The following is a 19,802-nucleotide window of genomic DNA, read 5'->3' on the forward strand; positions in this document are numbered from 1 at the left end:
AAGAAAATCACTATAAGCATTTTGGTAAACTTGTCCCAGTGAAATCTAGTCACTCACTGGTAAAACTAGTTTAAACTTGAATTTATGAGATCAGAATGGGGCACTTGAAGCTTCTGTGCTACTTTCAATAAATAACATGATACCAACTTTGCTTAAGTATTTTTTAAAGTACTGAATATTGGCTTTTTCAATAATAATGTGCTGAAATACTCCTATTTTGATCTCTGCTCCTTCAAAACCTAAACCTCCTTGAATGGGATCACATACATGGGAGGAGAAAAGAAGGGAAAAGAATGGTCCACACTTGACCACCTTATGTGTATCAGCTGCTTTAGAAATATAATTGTATTCAGTCTTCAAATACCTTATAATATAGGTATTATTATCTCCCTTCCTTTTACAGATGAGGAAAGTGAGGCTCAGTTAAAATAACTTGACCAAGGTCCTTTTGCTAGTAATTGAAGGAGTCAAGATTGAAACTTGGTTCTTTCTGAATTCAGAACTCAAAATCTACTTGCACACACTGCTTCCTGGGGGTTCAATGGAATGGATTACAGTGTTTTGGATTCTGCTATTACTCTTCCAGACCACTGCCCAGCTAAAAATAATTATGTATAATTTAATAGCTCCCTAATACCTGTGTGAAAAAAATTATAATGCATTTTCTTGATCCTAAGTCCTTTTTAGCTTATATTTTATTACTCATACAGAATTCCTATTTATATGTTAATGATAGTTTTAGCGAAGGAGAAAGGGAGTGGGGAAATTACGCAGGCACTGGTTTTAAGTGTAGATGACAGTTCTTTTCCCCTGTACCCTTAGACAATTAAACATAAAATCTTCCCATATTAGGCAAGCACAATTCTGTGTTTGGGACCTTTTCGCGTTCTTCCCTTAACTTCTGCTTTTTGTACTGAGGAATTAGGTTTGAATTGAGATGAAATGATAATGAGAGATACAGGAGGATCAGTTGCTTAGAAATATTGGGTGGATATAGAAATAATAAGAAAACCGGGGTAATGCTGTAAAAGACTAACCTATGTAGACTATCAAAATGCTTGTTTCTTGTTTGCTCATTTCTGCTTAATTGCATTCCTTACTAATTTCCTTTCCTTGCTCTCTGTCTGTTCTTTTTTAACAGCTGAAGAATGTTCTGCTGACTCTGATCTCAACTTTCTTATTCCTGTTGCAGTGGGTGTGGCCTTGGGCTTCCTTATAATTGTTGTCTTTATCTCTTATATGATTGGAAGAAGGAAAAGTCGTACTGGTTATCAGTCTGTATAATCAGTTTAATCTAGTGTTTTTTGTTTTCTGCCATCAGAGGTTCCATTTCCACTGGCTAAAAGCCAGGGAATACTGTGCAGTCGATTGTTTAAGATAACTCAGACCAACCTCAGTGAATTGCTTGCTAACTTGGGCATGAGTAGCATTATTTAAGAAGAGATGTATTAGGACCAATTTCTTTTTTTTCTTCCTCTGTTAAAGTTTAACTGAAAGAAAAATTGTGGCTTAGAATATTTTTTTTAGTAAATAATGATTTTAAGCCTCTGGATCCAATTATAAAAGCATTTCTATGGAAGTATAATTTTATATGTTGCAATTACTTGTTTTCTGCTATTTTGTTTGATGTTATTTACAAAATCAAAGCTGTCAGAGAATTTCACTCGCTTCTGGAAATAAATTCAAGAACATAATGAATTCATTTTCATTGGTGACAAACATAAAATTTGGTTCATAATAAGACTTCCTTTTCCCACCCTCTAATCAGGGTTATTTAAATCTGTTTAGTGTTTCTCTGTTTTTTTTTTTAAAAAAAGAAACAAATGGCTTTGAGATAGTATGTTCAGTAGCAGAAGTCTGGCTGTTTTCTTCATTATTAGTGAATGGCTACAATATTTTAATAAGGATGTCTTTTATTTTGCCTTCTGGAGTTTGGAATATATTTATTATCTCAGACTTGACATTTATGCTGAAGGATAAGTATGATCTTCAGCTTTTTTAAAAGATAAGATTTAAAAGGTATTGAAATAGGATGGATTATGGTCTTTGTAGGGTTATGATTTAGAATCTTTTTTTCCTTAGAGCCTTAACTTGTTCAGAAAGTTAATTCATCCTTCACTAAAAAAAAAAATCTTTTATACTTTGTGTGCCTCCTGCACTCTACCATCCCCTATATGAATACATTCTAATTGGTATTTTTAATATATTGATTTCTCTTTTCTCACAGCACCAAGTGCTAACTCTCAGGGCTAGTGAGCCCTGAAGTGACATCAGTCAGACTGCTGTGTAGCCAAACTTGTACTGGGATTATTCTGTAAATGTGTTAATCTTGACTTACATCCCTATAGGGATCTCTTATAGCTATGGCTTCTGGAGAAAGGTACTGGGCATTGCACATCCCAGTGTCTGCTTGATTGGCTAGGTTGTTGAAATGCTCTTTAATTTGGCAGTGCAGTGTTGTTATTTCTCTAGGGCCCAAGTGGCTGCTTTGCACACATGCTATTAGCATAAGGCAGATATTTGTTTTATCAAGCTATTTTATCTCTATATAACTAAAAATTAAAGTTTCCAAAGATCTGCTTTCACTTTGAAAATGTTCCATGGATTAAAAAATTAAGCCTAAAGCTTAAATAAAGTTGGTTTGTTATTAAATCCAAGGATTAAATTCCAATCTACCTCTCAGCACAATACAGATGCTCACTACTATATTGCTGTCATTAACTGAAGCCAGAACTCTGCCAATAACTGGAACTAGAAAGTGTTGTTTAAAAAAAAAGAAAGTTCATCAACATCTTTCTTTGCTATCTTATCTGTATGTTCATCTCAAAAGCATATATTCCAAACTCGAGTAGAAAGTCAGATTGTTTGATTATATCTGTCTTAGAACTGAGTAGCTCTGACTTGCAGGTTCCAGCTTCTCTGCTATTTGCTAAGCAGACAAAAAATGTTTTCTTTTAAAATGTTCTGTGAAAAAAATTGCTTATTTGTTATTCGGTCAAAAACGGTACCATAAAGAACAATGGTTTCACTTCAGTAAATAATTTTGAGATGATTATCTGAAGGCCAGTTTATTTAGATCAGCTTGTGATCTTGCTAAGTATATAAATTAGAAATTCAGATATATTCAAAATTATGGGTTCTTTAAAAATTTCTGCCTTTTGAATAGGAGACTAGTGTCCTTATTCTTCATTAGGCGTCATGGCTTTATCTTAGATAATTAGCAAACATGTGCTCAATTCTTTGAAAATTAAGATTAAAATACAAAATATTAACAGTGTTAAAAGCTGCTCCAAAATCAATTGCTTTGCTCAGTGAGTTCATTTTTATGTCAGTACAACAGTGGATCACACAGTAGGACTTTGAACTCATGAATATAAAGAATTGTTTTTCACTTAAGCTCTTTGGAAGAACTGATGCTTGCTGCTACCTAAAGTTTGGATATACATTTAGTGAACTAATTAATAAAGCATAATGTATTACTACTGTTTGATCTGATATATGTGATTTTTAGGTCAAGGAATTAAAAAATAATAAAGATCATACAATCCATATTGGATAACTTCATTTTTATTCCATGTGTTCAGCCTTAAGAGCTTGGATTGATTTGTATAATCCAAGTTCCTCAAATTCTAGTCTCTTAAATTGTCAATAAGAATCATATAATCTCATAGGTCTGCAAATTAAGTGCCGTCACAAAGAAGGCATTAGAACCTTTAGTACAGACACTTCAAATATGGGGGTCTATTTGGTCACAAAAATTCCAAGAAAACATTGAAATAAAATATAGAAATTAACGAAAGTAAGAACCTCTTAATAAATATACTTTTAGCATATGTCTGTCCGGATTGATGAACTGTTCTCATTGTTGAAGTTCATTTCATTCTGAGCAAGACATACCTCAGGGATATGGCAGGGGCAGAGGAGAGGAGCTCTCCATTTTCTGAAAATTCTTTACAACCCAATGTAATGCTCAGATGTTACATGATTAGATTAAATGGCAACACACTCCTTTTTACATAGGGGACATTTTTTAGTGGCAAAAGTAATTGAAAATTGGATCTGTTCTGTAGGTACCTGAGTAATAGGGTTTTATTTTCTGATTGTTAGACATTTAATGGCTTTTAGTTAAGTTAAAAAGAAAAGGCTTACTTGCATTTGCAGAACCTGGGAGGGGGGACCTGTGTTTCTGGTCTCAGTTTCTTCACTGAATGCACTTCACAACTCTGCACCTCACAGGGCTTCTGGAGGAAGCACTTTAAGATTACTGAGAGTGAGAAGTGTGGTTCCATATATATTGCCATGTGGGTGACTGTATCTAAAAGCCAACTTGAAGGTTCATCTTTTTAAGTTCAGTATGTACACTCTGAATGCTAGAACTGCCTTGAGTTCTTGAGGAAATGTTTTACTGTCTGTGCTTTACTAGCTGTAGAATGTTGATGGCAATGTAAATTTGAGCCCCTTTGTTCCAAGATTTGTGCATGATGAACAGGAGAAGTCTTGGTATGCAGTGAATTTTTGGTAGGAAAAAGCAGCTGTAGTTTTACTGAGCAGTTACTGTGCTGTGCACTTTATACACATTTCATTTAATCCTTACAGCAACTCTCTGAGGTTGGGTGGTATCATTCCCAGTTTACAAATGAAGCAAATGAGGCTTGAGTTGCTTATTTAACCAAAGTCACAGGGATTGACAGAACTGACATTTGAGCCCAGCTCTGTCTACCTTCAAAGACCATGCTCTTAAGCACTACACATCCTGGTTTCTAAGAAACGATTGATTTAAAAAAAAAACAAAACATGCCTTATAGGAGGAGCCAAGATGGCGGTGTGAGTAGGGCAGGGGAAATCTCCTCCCAAAACCATATATATTTTTGAAAATACAACAAATACAATATTCCTAAAAGAGAGACCAGTTGATACAGTACAACAGCCAGGCTACATCTACATCTGCGAGAACTCAGCACCTCACAAAGGGGGTAAGATACAAGCTGCGGCCTGGAGAGACCCAAGCATGCCCCCCACCCCAGCTCCCCAGCGGGAGGAAAGGAGTCAGAGTGGGGAGGGAGTGAAAGGGCAGGACTGCTAAACAACCAGGTCTAGTAATCCTCACCAGGAGCACAGACATTCACTGCATGGTGTGCTGGATATTAGAGAAATGGAAAAGCAAAATCTGCGAGCAGGTCCCCCGAAACCAGCTCCCCTGAGACAAAAGAAAAGCGAGTGCTTTTTGAAAGTCTTAAAGGGACAGGGACCTCACAGCTGGACGGAAGTGTCCCAGCACACACAGCCCAGCCGCTGGGAATCCCGGGGAACTCCAGGTGCCCTAACCCTTTGGGTGGCAGCGCAGCTCTGAAGCCCATTACAGTGATAAGCAGCCTGCCAGTTGTTCCCCTGGCCAGCATGGCCCCCAACACAGCGGCCCAGTAGCTGGAGAGTGGCTGTACATGCCCGAGGCAGCAGTGAAGCAGCCCGGGAGCAGCTGCGTGAGCCCGTGGCGGCAGCCAAGTGGCCTGGGAGTGGCTGCGGCTCCAGCAGATGCCCAGAATCTCCTCCTGGTGCACAGCTGCCCGGGCCAGACCCAAAGGCTGCCACCAGCGCGCAGCTCCCCAGCGCAGGCAGAAGAAACCGGGCCAAGGTGCGAAGGGGCACCACTCTTGCAGAGCAGCACACCCGGCTCACCTGCCACTCCCCGCAGGGCTCTGCCCTACCCTGATGGTGACCCTGCCCATTTCAGCTTAGGGGATTAATCCAGAGGCTGCACCAGGAGTGCGGGTAACTGACATAGGCAGAAGAGAAGGGCAAGGCAACCAGCAAACAGGAAAGGACTTTGTTCTCCCAGCTGGCACACACACTACCTGCCTATAGCTACCTCTATCCCCATGAAAAGGCAGAAGAATTTGGTCCAGTCCAGAATTATCCAGACAACCCCCAAGAGAAGGCCTGGGGAGATAGATTTAACCAATCTTCCTGAAAAAGAATTCAAAATAAAGTTTATAACCATGCTGACGGACCTGCAGAGAAATAGGCAAGAGCTAAAGTAGCAAGTAGGGAGGGAGAATACAGAAAAAAAACAATATCTGGAAGTACTTAAGAGCAGACTGGATGAGGTGCAAGAGGCTATTAATGGAATAGAAATCAGAGAACAGGAATACAGAGAAGCTGAGGAAGAGCGAGATAAAAGGATCTCCAGGAATGAAAGAATATCAAGAGAAGTGTGTGACCAATCCAAACGGAACAATATTCACATTATAGGAGTACCAGAAGAAGAAAGAGAAAAAGGGATCAAAAGTGTCTTTGAAGAAATAATTGCTGAAAACTTCCCCAAACTGGGGGAGGGAATAGTCTCTCAGACCATGGAAGCCCACAGAACTCCCAACACAAGGGACCCAAGGAGGACAACACCAAGACATATAATAATTAAAATGGCAAAGATCAAAGACAAGGACAGAGTTTTAAAGGCAGCCAGAGAGATAAAAAAGATCACCTACAAAGGAAAACCCATCAGTCTATCATCAGACTTCTCAACAGAAGCCTTACAGGCCAGAAGAGAATGGCATGATGTATTTAATGCAATGAAACAGAAGGGCCTTGAACCAAGAATATTGTATCCAGCATGATTATCATTTAAATATGCAGGAGGGATTAAACAATTCCCAGACAAACAAAAGTTGAGGGAATTTGCCTCCCAAAAACCACCTCTACAGGATATTTTAAAGGGACTGCTCTAGATGGAAGCACTCCTAAGGCTAAAACATGTCAACAGAGAAAATAAAATCACACCAAAGAAAGCAGACCGACCAAATACTAACTAAAGACAAAAAATAAAATCAACTACTCACAAAAGCAGTGAAAGGAAACAAAAAAGAGAACAGAATAAAACACCTAACATATAAAGAATGGAGGAGGAGGAATAAGAAGGGAGAGAAATAAAGAATCATCAGATTGTGTTTATAATAGCTTAATAAGAGAGTTAAGTTAGATGACTAGATAGTAAAGAAGCTACCCTTGAACCTTTGGTAACCACAAATCTACAGCCAGCAATGGCAATAAGTACATATCTTTCAATAATCACCCTAAATGTAAATGGACTGAATGCACCAATCAAAAGACACAGAGTAACAGAATGGATAAAAAAGCAAGACTCATCTATGTGCTGCTTACAAGAGACTCACCTCAAACCCAAAGACATACACAGACTAAAAGTCAAGGGATGGAAAAAGATATTTCATGCAAACAACAGGGAGAAAAACGCAGGTGTTGCAGTACTAGTATCAGACAAAATAGACTTCAAAACAAAGAAAGTAACAAAAGATAAAGAAGGACATTACATAATGATAAAGGGCTCAGTCCAAGAAGAGGATATAACCATTATAAATATATATGCACCCAATACAGGAGTACCAACATATGTGAAACAAATACTAACAGAATTAAAGGAAATAGAATGCAATGCATTTGTTCTGGGAGACTTCAACATACCACTCACTCCAAAAGAATGATCCACCAGACAGAAAATGTGTAAGGACACAGAAGCACTAAACAACATATTAGAACAGATGGACCTAACAGACATCTACAGAACTCTACACCCCAAAGCAGCAGGATACACATTCTTCTCAAGTGCACATGGAACATTTTCCAGAATAGATCATATACTAGGCCAAAGAAAGAGCCTCAGTAAATTTAAAAAGTTTGAAATTCTACCAACCAATTCTCAGAACACAAAGATATAAAACTAGAAACAAATTGTACAAAGAAAACAAAAAGGCTCACAAACACATGGAGGCTTAACAACATGCTCCTAAATAATCAATGGATGAATGACCAAATTAAAATAGAGATCAAGCAATATATGGAGACAAATAACAATGACAGCATAAAGCCCCACCTTCTGTGGGATGCAGCGAAAGAAGTTCTGAGAGGAAACTATATACCAATCCAGACATATTTAAAGAAGGAAGAACAATCCCAAATGAATAGTCTAAAGTCACAATTATTGAAACAGGAAAAAGAAGAACAAATGAGGCCTAAAGTCAGCAGAAGGAGGGACATAATAAAGATCAGAGAAGAAATAAATAAAATTGAGAAGAATAAAACAAAAGAAAAAAATCAATGAAACCAAGAGCTGGTTCTTTGAGAAAATAAACAAAATAGATAAGCCCCTAGCCAGACTTATTAAGAGAAAAAGAGAATCTACACACATAAACAGAATCAGAAATGAGAAAGGAAAAATCATGACAGACCCCACAGAAATACAAAAAATTATTAGAGAATACTATGAAAATCTATATGCTAACAAGCTGGAAAACCTAGAAGAAATGGACAACTTCCTAGAAAAATACAACCTTCCAAGATTGACCAAGAAAGAAACAGAAAATCTAAACAGACCAATTACCAGCAAAGAAATTGAATCAGTATTCAAAAAACTACCCAAGAACAAAACCCCTGGACCAGATGGATTCACTGCTGAATTTTATCAGACTTATAGAGAAGACATAATACCCATTCTCCTTAAAGTTTTCCAAAAAATAGAAGAGGAGGGAATACTCTCAAACTCATTCTATGAAGCCAGCATCACTGTAATACCAAAATCAGACAAAGACCTCACCAAAAAAGAAAATACAGACCAGTACCCCTGATGAATATAGATGCAAAAATACTCAACAAAATATTAGCAAACTGAATTCAAAAATACATCAAGAGGATCATACACCATGACCAAGTGGGATTCATTTCAGGGATGCAAGGATGGTACAACATTCGAAAATCCATCAGCATCATCCACCACATCAACAAAAAGAAGGACAAAAACCACACGAACATCTCCAGAGACGCTGAAAAAGCATTCGAGCATTCGACAAAATTCAACATCCATTCATGATAAAAACGCTTAACAAAATGGGTATACAGGGCAAGTACCTCAACATAATAAAGGCCATATAGGACAAAACCACAGCCAACATCGTACTTAACAATGGGAAGCTGAAAGCTTTTCCTCTAAGATCGGGAACAAGACAAGGATGCCCACTCTCCCCACTGTTATTCAACATAGTACTGGAGGTCCTAGCATGGCAATCAGGCAAAACAAAGAAATACAAAGCATCCAGATTGGTAAAGAAGAAGTCAAACTTTCACTATTTGCAGATGACATGATATTGTACATAAAAAACCCTAAAGACTCCTCTCCAAAACTACTAGAACTAATATCTGAATTCAGCAATGTTGCAGGATACAAAATTAATACACAGAAATATGTTGCTATCCTATACACTAACGATGAACTAACAGAAAGAGAAATTAGGAAAACAATTCCACTCACAATTGCATCAAGAAGAATAAAATATCTAGGAACAAACCTAACCAAGGAAGTGAAAGACCTATACCCTGAAAACTATAAGACACTCTTAAGAGAAATTAAAGAGGACACTAACAAATGGAAACTCATCCCATGCTCTTGGCTACGAAGAATTAATATTTTCAAAATGGCCATCCTGCTTAAAGCAATTTACAAATTCAATGCAATGCCTATCAAAATACCAACAGCATTATTCATCAAACTGGAACAAATAGTTTTAAAATTCATATGGAACCACCAAAGACCCCGAATAGCCAAAGCAATCCTGAGAAGGAAGAATAAAGCAGGGGGCATCTCACTTCCCAACTTCAAGCTCTACTACGAAGTCACAGTAATCAAGACAATTTGGTATACTGGCACAAGAACAGATGCACAGAGCAGTGGAACAGAATAGAGAGTCCAGATATTAACCCAAACATATATGGTCAATTAATATTCGATAAAGGAGCCATGGACATACAATGGGGAAATGACAGCCTCTTCAACAGCTGGTGTTGGCAAAACTGGACAGCTACATGTAAGAGAATGAAACTGGATCATTGTCTAACCCCATACACAAAAGTAAATTAAAAATGGATCAAAGACCTAAATGTAAGCCATGAAACCATAAAACTCTTAGAAAAAAACATAGGCAAAAATCTCTTGGACATAAACATGAGTGACTTCATGAACATATCTTCCTGGGCAAAGGAAACAAAAGCAAAAATCAGCAACTGGGACTTCATCAACCTGAAAAGCTTTGTACAGGAAAGGACACCACCAATAGAACAAAAAGACATCCTACAGTATGGGAGAATATATTTATAAATGACAGATCCGATAAAGGGTTGACATCCAAAATATATAAAGATCTCATGCACCTCAACAAACAAAAAGCAAATAATCCAATAAAAAAATGGTCAGAGGAACTGCACAGTTCTCCATAGAAGAAATTCAGATGGCCAACAGGTACATGAAAAGATGCTCCACATCGCTAGTCATCATAGAAATGCAAATTAAAACCACAATGAGATATCATCTCACACCAGTAAGGATCGCCACCATCCAAAAGACAGACAACAACAAATGTTGGTGAGGATGTGGAGAAAGGGGAATCCTCCTACACTGCTGGTGGGAATGTAAGTTAGTTCAACCATTGTGGAAAGCAGTATGGAGGTCCTCAAAAAGCTCAAAATAGAAATACCATTTGACCTAGGAATTACACTCCTAGGAATTTACTGTAAGAATGCAGCAGCCCAGTTTGAAAAAGACATATGCACCCCCATGTTTATCGCAGCACTATTTACAATAGCCAAGAAATGGCAGCAACCTAAGTGTCCATCAGTAGATGAATGGGTAAAGAAGATGTGGTACATATACACAGTGGATTATTATTCAGCCATAAGAAGAAAACAAATCCTACCCTTTACAACAACATGGATGGAGCTAGATGATATTAGGCTCAGTGAAATAAGCCAGGCAGAGAAAAACAAGTATCAAATGATTTCACTCATCTGTGGAGTATAAGAACAAAGAAAAAACTGAAGGAACAAAACAGCAGCAGACTCACAGAACACAAGAATGGACTAACAGTTACCAAGGGGAAAGGGACTGGGGACGATGGGTGGGAAGGGAGGGTTAAGGGGGGGGGGAAGTAAGGGGGCATTATGATTAGCATGCATAATGTGTGTGTGGGTGCACGGGGAAGGCTGTACAGCACGGAGAGGATAGGTAGTGATTCTACAGCATCTTACTATGCTGATGGAAAGTGACTGCAATGGGGTATGTTGGGGGAACTTGGTGATGGGGGGAGTCTAGTAAATATAATGTTCCTCATGGAATTGTAGATTAATGATACCAAAGAGAATTTTTTTAAAAACGTGCCTTATGTTAAACAGTTACAGAAATCTAACTTCTTAAGTTTTGTCTAGCCTACTTGAGGGGCAGATGGATGTTGTGGTAACATGCAGTTTGAAAGATCAAACCAAGGCCAGTTTGTGTTGTACCTCACCAGTAATGTTAAGCCCTCGATGTCACTTTTTTGAAGTCACCTCATCTGGTTATTCTGATCATGTATCAGTATCATTCTGCCCTCAAACTATTCTGCACCATGAATCATTTTGACTGTGCATTAGTGTGTTTAAGAGACTAAATGGAACTGTCTCTCTCCTCACTTTATCTAAATTAATGCCATCCCTACTCCGCAGCCTGTCCCTGGCTTTAAGTGCAGTGTAACTATAACAGCACTCCTTGCTTGGTGGTTCTGGGCCCCAATAAGCAGTTCCTGCTCTCACCTCTAGAGACTTTATGAAAGTATTTCAGGGAATTCTCACCCACATAAAGTTTCTGGCTGTAATCTGGGGGAACGTCTCTTTCCCCACCTCATCTACTGGCCTCCTGTACTCCATCCACTCCAGCCATACTCGCCTTGCTACTTACTCCTCAAAAACCTTAAGTAAACGTGCTCTCACTTCAAGGCCCTGGCACTTGCTCTGCTTTTAACCTGGAAAGATCTTTCCCCAGCTGACCTCGTGGTTTACCATCTCGTCCCTTTCAGTCCTCTTTTCAAGTGTCACCCAGTAAGAGAAGCATTCCCTGACCACCTTATTTCAAATAGTGCTCTCCACCCCCAGCATTTCCATTCCCATTCTGCTGTTTCACTTATTACTTACCACCTATCACCATCTGACATGCTATATATTTTACTTAATCTGTGTTTCATGTATGTCTCCCACTAAAAGATAGACTTCATGAGAGCAGGAATATTTGCTGTGTGTACTACTCTGTCCCAGTCCCCAGAACAGCACCTCGCATCTAAATCACACTGAGTATATACTTGTTGAGTGGATGAATGGTCATCTTGTGTAACAGATAAACATTTATTAAGCACTTAATACCTTACTTCATCAAATCTAAGATAATGCCAATTATAGGAAATGCTGTCAGTTAGACTGTGGTTGGAGAGGCCTACAGTTTTCAAAGACATTATAATGTGAAAAAAATGTACATCTTAGAATTGATATGTGCTAAGGATTGTGGAGAGTGCTGTACATGGATAATGTCATCTACCATTAATCCACTGAATCCATCTGGGATTCAGTCCCAACCAGTTGGAGCCAAGGCCATTAAGCACATTGCCATTATAACTTCCCTTTAGTACGACATACTGGTTCTTATTTCAATTCCAAGAATAAAAGTCTGGATCTATGTTTGCTATAATTGTCAGCTTTAAAGCAGACAATATAATATATTCACTTTCCTTCTTTCAAACATGTATAGTATAGCATGACAGGTGTGGCAGAACAGAATTTGAATCCTGGCTCTTGGCACATAGTAGCAGTGTGAACTTGGACAAGTTACTTAACCTCTTTGAGCCATCTATGGAAGTGGAGATTGCTGGGGAGTGTTGGTGCGAGAAAAGAAGATGCTGGAAGAGGATTGTGGATATGGCTCCCAGAGGTGAAATGGAAATTCATAGAAATGCAAATTAAATATGTCGAGCTGTATAAAAGGTGGTCTGCCAACAGGATAAATGCTCTCTGAGGCAAAGGGGCCTGAGATCCCAGCTCACCAAGCTCAACGTTTGTCAGCTTTTCTGACCATAACTGTTAATATCCATCTGTGAAATGGAGATGATATACTACTCATCTCGAAGGGTTTTAAAGATAATAAATAACAATGCCTCCAAATACTTAGTAAGCTATAAACATGAGTTTTTTTTAATGCTATGGATTGGGATCTTCTTCCTAAAGATGATGTCCAATGTTTAGAGGAGATAATGGAAGGAGTAAGTGAAGAGAGAGAAGGGGCTAAGGTAAAACCTTAAGGCACAGGAATCCACTCAAAGTAGGTATAAAAAAGAGGAATGAATTATGAAGTTTTAGAGTAAGTCTCACAGAAACCGATTAAAGGCAGTACATCTGGAACTCAAAGGAATAGAGAGTTAAATTATAAAGCTTCAACTGAGAGAATCAACAGGTGATGACTATGAGGAAAGTTTAGAAAATGATGACTAAGGAGTGATAACTTGCACTGCATTTATTAAAATGTGTTATAAAGCCAGAATCAAATGTTGGATATAAGAATAGACAGTTTAATGGACAAGACACAAGACATTGTGTGTGTGTGTGTGTATTTGTGTATTTGGTATTTGATAAAGATACTCTTTTCAGGTCAACGGGGAAAGTGGAGTATTATTAAATGATGCCGAGATACCAGGTTAATTATTTTGGAGACATATATTTAGACACCTACCTCACAAAATAAAGTCAAGGATGGTTACAGATTTAAATTTTTTTAAAAACATGAAAGAGATGGAATCAAATATAGTGGTTGTATGTCTTACCTCAAAATAAAGAAGGCCTTCCCAAGCATAAAAGAAGCAATGACAGTGGAAAAGAAAATGTATCAATATATAAAAATTCAATACTTCTGACCATCAGTATGCCACCAGACACAAATTTAAAAGATAAACTAAAAAACAAGGGAAAATACTTGCAATCTTAAGTAAGATAAAGGGTTAGGTTAATATCCTTACTATCAAATACTCACAAAACAAGATAAGATGAATATTCCATGAGTAAACTTGAATAACAGCATGATTAGCTAAATCATGACAGAAGGGATACAAATAGATAAGTAACTTGAAAAAAAACGTTCCATCTTCATAGTAAGCAAAGAAATATAAATTCAAACCAGATATCTTTCAAACTGGTTATTTTCAATGATGATATTCATTCACTCTTGGCCGTGATACAGAAACCTGTGCACACTAGCAATGTTGAAAGTGAAAATAAAAATTGGAAAACAATCTAAATGCCCAATAAGATAGAATTAGTGAGGTGAATTGAGACATTGACATGACAAAATATAACATGGCCATTTAAAGATCATGTTCTCAAATAATAGGAATATTAAGACGGTGCATGTCTTACTGTTAAGTGGAAAATGACTCTTGGAAAGAAATATGCACTATCACTCTGTTTGGGTAAGTAAAGCTGCGTCTTCACTCTGCCACCCAAGAGGTACTTCTTCCTATCCCTACCCCTTTCCCCATGCCGGGTGCAAAGTCCAACACAGGATTGGTTCAGATTGGAGCCACGGCTTCTACAGCTGAGGAGGCCGTAAAAAAGCATGTACAATATCCTGTCTTGGTATGTATGTATATGCACACAAGTACATTTGTCTATGTATGTAGATAAATACATTAAAATATGAACAGCAGTCACCTCCAGGTTTTCGAATTGTGGGTGGTTTTAATTGCTTTCCATATTCCTGTTTTGGTGAATCCAGTTTACTTCAATACTCAGAAAGGGCCTCAGGAAAATGATTTCCCTGACTCTCCTTGGTTCTCTCTTGCATTCTGCTCATAAATGAGAGCTGGCTTCGTGAGAGGACAAAGCCTCCACTCCTACCAGGTATCAGGACTTTTCCCCTCATTCAAAACATGTTTTTATCAAAGAAAAATTCATTTATTTTTGTTTTTCATTACTCCAGTCACTCAGCCTTTACCATGCATCATGCATAGCTCTTTTACCCCCAAAGGGATGCAGAGACACACTTATCAATCCATCTGTTGTTGCCTCCTGGGATACCTGAGGGGCTTCTCCCCAACCCTACATTTTTCTACATGCTGCCTGCAAAGGCCCCCACAGGAAGAGTCAGATGGGAGTCACTACCTCTGTAGTTGGCACAAATGGGAGTGGTTGTGTTGATGGCAAGGGGCTCTGTGCAGGTGGGGTAGGGAACACAGCCATTGTGTGCTGCTCCATCTTCTGCATCTCTGCAGGTTTCACCAGGCTGATACCTCTGGGAGCCATGTCCACAATCCTCTTCCAGCATCTTCTTTTCTCGCACCAACACTCCCCAGCGACCAAGCCTGACTCTTTTGCCATCTCCGCCCACTTCCCTGTCCACCAGACTGCCTCTATGACTCAGAGTCCTTCCATTATAATCAATTCTATTGGTCAGTGTATTGTCTGACCTTATTAACTGCCATTACTTGGTAAGGGTAAAAGGTTGAGGCACTGTTACATAGTAGAAAGCTCATGGAGTTTGGTGCCAGGCAGATTGGGATTAGAACCCATTCAGTTCAACTCTCAACTGAATGACTTTGGATAAGTGAAGTTGGAGTAAAATACCCTCCTTGAAGAACTGTTTATTATACCTATACTTTACATAGCTGTGAGGATCACCAATAATGGCCATCAAGTGTCACATAATAGGCGTTCAGTGGTATGAGTGGGCACTCACGGGGTATCCTTTATACCCATTAGCCCATCTTCACAGACCCCTGAGGGTAGGGGAAGGGAGCCAGTACTTTGGGGATCAGAGAAATTCTGTAGCTTCTTCAAGGTCACACAGCTAGCAAATGGCAGAGCAGGAATATGGATCTAGGTCTCTGCTCCAAAGACCACTTTTTCCCTTAAACAACTTATTGCCTTTACCGGCACGTGCCCAGCCAAGAATGAAAGGATAATTGACAGTCAACCTTAAGAATTCTGGCCAGATTGGGCGGAGCCAACATGGCGGCATGAGTAGGACAGTGGGAATCTCCTCCCAAAAACATATATACTTTTGAAAATACAACAAACACAACTAGCCCTAAAAGAGAGACCAGAAGACGCAGGACAGTGGCCAGACTGCAGCTACACCAGCGAGAACCCAGCGACTGGTGAAAGGGGTAAGATACAAGCCCCGGCCCAGCGGGACCCGAGCGCCCCTCCCCCCAGCTCCCGGCGGGAGAACAATAGGCAGAGCGGGAGGGAGACGGAGCCCAGGACTGCCGAACACCCAGCCCCAGCCATCCGGGCCAGAGCGCAGACACAGTACGTGCCCAGGGGGCCCTGGATACTGGGGGAACAGGGAGTAAGACCTCTGAGCGGGTGCCGAAGCTGATGCCCCTGTGACAAAGAAAAGTGGGGGCTTTTTGAAAGTCTTAAAGGGACAGGGACTTAACAGCTTGACGGAAACAACCCAGGTCACAGTACAGCAGCTGGAAATTACAGGGAAAACCGGGTGCACTAACCCCCTGGGCAACAGCTCTGAGACCCCTCACGGAGGCAAACAGTCAAGCAGCCCCCCCATCCATTACCCCACCGGGCGCTGCGAAAGCAGAGAAGCAGCCTGAGACAAATTCCGCCCACAGAAAGGGAAATTTCTCCCTTCCGGCCAGGCAAGACACAAAGACCCACTCTACACGCAATTACCCAACACAAGCCACTAGGGGTCGCAGTTGTACCAGTAAAGAAAGGCCAGTAGCAAGTGAAAATTTTGGCCCTCCCAGATGACAGTCAATAGCACCTGTCAACATGAAAAGGCAAAAAAATATGATCCAGACAAGACTAACCCAGACAGCTTCGGCATCTGCTACATCTTCCCCTGAGAAGGAATCTGGGGAGATAGATTTAGCCAGTCTTCCTGAAAAAGAATTCAAAACAAAAGTCATAACCATGCTGATGGACTTGCAGAGAAATATGCAAGAACTAAGGAAGGAGAATTCAGAAATAAAACAAGCTCTGGAAGGACTTCAAAACAGAATGGACGAGATGCAAGAGACCATTAATGGACTAGAAAACAGAGAACAGGAACGCAGAGAAGCTGATGCAGAGAGAGATAAAAGGATCTCCAGGAATGAAAGAATTTTAAGAGAGGTGAGTGACCAATCTAAACAGAACAATATCCGCATTATAGGGGTACCAGAAGAAGAAGAGAGAGAAAAAGGGATAGAAAGTGTCTTTGAAGAAATAATTGCTGAAAACTTCCCAGAACTAGGGGAGGAAATGGCCTCTCAGACCACAGAGGTACACAGAACTCCCATGACAAGGGATCCAAGGAGGGCAACACCAAGACACATAATAATTAAAATGGCAAAGATCAAAGACAAGGACAAAGTATTACAGGCAGCCAGAGAGAAAAAAAAGGTTACCTACAAAGGAAAACCCATCAGGCTATCATCAGACTTCTCAACAGAAACCCTACAGGCCAGAAGAGAATGGCATGATATACTTAATGCAATGAAACAGAAGGGCCTCGAACCAAGACTACTGTATCCAGCACGAATATCATTTAAATATGAAGGAGGGATTAAACAATTCCCAGACAAGCAAAATTTGAGGGAATTTGCCTCCCACCAACCACCTCTACAGGGCATCCTACAGGGACTGCTCTAGATGGGAGCACTCCTAAAAAGAGCACACAACAAAACACCCAACATATGAAGAAGGGAGGAGGAGGAATAAGAAGGGAGAGAAATAAAGAATCATCAGACTGTGTTTATAATAGCTCAACAAGCGAGTTAAGTTAGACAGTAAGATAGTAAAGAAGCTAACCCTAAACCTTTGGTAACCACAAACTTAAAGCCTGCAATGGCAATAAATTCATACCTTTCAATAATCACCCTAAATGTAAATGGACTGAATGCACCAATCAAAAGACACAGAGTAATAGAATGGATAAAAAAGCAAGATCCATCCATATGCTGCTTACAAGAGACTCACCTCAAACCCAAAGACACGCACAGACTTAAAGTCAAGGGATGGAAAAAGATATTTCAAGCAAACAACAGAGAGAAGAAAGCAGGTGTTGCAATTCTGGTATCAGACAAAACAGACTTCAAAATAAAGAAAGTAACAAAAGACAAGGACATTACATAATGATAAAGAGCTCAGTCCATCAAGAGGATATAACCATTATAAATATATATGCACCCAATACAGGAGCACCAACATACCTGAAACAAATATTAATAGAACTAAAGGAGGAAATAGAATGCAATGCATTCATTCTAGGAGACTTCAACACACCACTCACTCCAAAGGACAGATCCACCAGACAGAAAATAAGTAAGGACACAGAGGCACTGAACAACACACTAGAACAGATGGACTTAATAGACATCTACAGAACTCTACATCCAAAAGCAACAGGATACACATTCTTCTCAAGTGCACATGGAACATTCTCCAGAATAGACCACATACTAGGACACAAAAAGAGCCTCAGTAAATTCCAAAAGATTGAAGCCCTACCAACCAACTTTTCAGACCACAAAGGCATTAAACTAGAAATAAACTGTTCAAAAAAAGCAAAAAGGCTCACAAACACATGGAGGCTAAACAACACGCTCCTAAATAATCAATGGATCAATGACCAAATCAAAATGGAGATCCAGCAATATATGGAAACAAACGACAACAACAACACTAAGCCCCAACTTCTGTGGGACACAGCAAAAGCAGTCTTAAGAGGAAAGTATATAGCAATCCAAGCATATTTAAAAAAGGAAGAGCAATCCCAAATGAACGGTCTAATGTCACAACTATCGAAATTGGAAAAAGAAGAACAAATGAGGCCTAAGGTCAGCAGTAGGAGGGACATAATAAAGATCAGAGAAGAAATAAATAAAATTGAGAAGAATAAAACAATAGCAAAAATCAATGAAACCAAGAGCTGGTTCTTCGAGAAAATAAACAAAATAGATAAGCCTCTAGACAGACTTATTAAGAGGAAAAGAGAGTCAACACAAATCAACAGTATCAGAAATGAGAAAGGAAAAATCACGACGGACCCCGCAGAAATACAAAGAATTATTAGAGACTACTATGAAAACCTATATGCTAACAAGCTGGGAAACCTAGGAGAAATGGACAACTTCCTAGAAAAATACAACCATCCAAGACTGACCCAAAAAGAAACAGAAAATCTAAACAGACCAATTACCAGCAAAGAAATTGAAGCGGTAATCAAAAAACTACCAAAGAACAAAACCCCCGGGCCAGATGGATTTACCTCGGAATTTTATCAGACATACAGGGAAGACATAATACCCATTCTCCTTAAAGTTTTCCAAGAAATAGAAGAGGAGGGGATACTCCCAAACTCATTCTATGAAGCTAACATCACCCTAATACCAAAACCAGGCAAAGACCCCACCAAAAAAGAAAACTACAGACCAATATCCCTGATGAACGTAGACGCAAAAATACTCAACAAAATTTTAGCAAACCGAATTAAAAAATACATCAAAACCATCGTACACCATGACCAAGTGGGATTCATCCCAGGGATGCAAGGATGGCACAACATTCGAAAGTCCATCAATATCATCCACCACATCAACAAAAAGAAAGACAAAAACCACATGATCATCTCCATAGATGCTGAAAAAACATTTGACAAAGTTCAACATCCATTCATGATAAAAACTCTCAGCAAAATGGGAATAGAGGGCAAGTACCTCAACATAATAAAGGCCATCTATGAAAAACCCACAGCCAACATTATATTGAATAGCGAGAAGCTGAAAGCATTTCCTCTGAGATCGGGAACTAGACAGGGATGCCCACTCTCCCCACTGTTATTTAACATAGTTCTGGAGGTCCTAGCCACGGCAATCAGACAAAACAAAAAAATACAAGGAATCCAGATTGGCAAAGAAGAAGTCAAACTGTCACTATTTGCAGATGACATG

General features: G+C 39.3%; 1 protein-coding gene across 1 annotated transcript in view; it reads left to right on the forward strand.

Annotated features, from left to right (window-relative positions):
* Positions 1–3,479, forward strand: part of LAMP2 (lysosomal associated membrane protein 2) — a 40,501-nt gene extending 37,022 nt beyond the window's left edge. The window contains exon 9 of the mRNA XM_036880796.2: positions 1,142–3,479. Within this exon, the coding sequence (XP_036736691.2) occupies positions 1,142–1,284 (143 nt within the window). The 3' untranslated portion in view covers positions 1,285–3,479. The remainder of the gene's footprint in view (positions 1–1,141) is intronic.
* Positions 3,480–19,802: the final 16,323 nt, after the last annotated feature.

The sequence above is a fragment of the Manis pentadactyla genome, chromosome X, assembly GCF_030020395.1.
Source record: "Manis pentadactyla isolate mManPen7 chromosome X, mManPen7.hap1, whole genome shotgun sequence".
NCBI lineage: Eukaryota > Metazoa > Chordata > Mammalia > Pholidota > Manidae > Manis > Manis pentadactyla.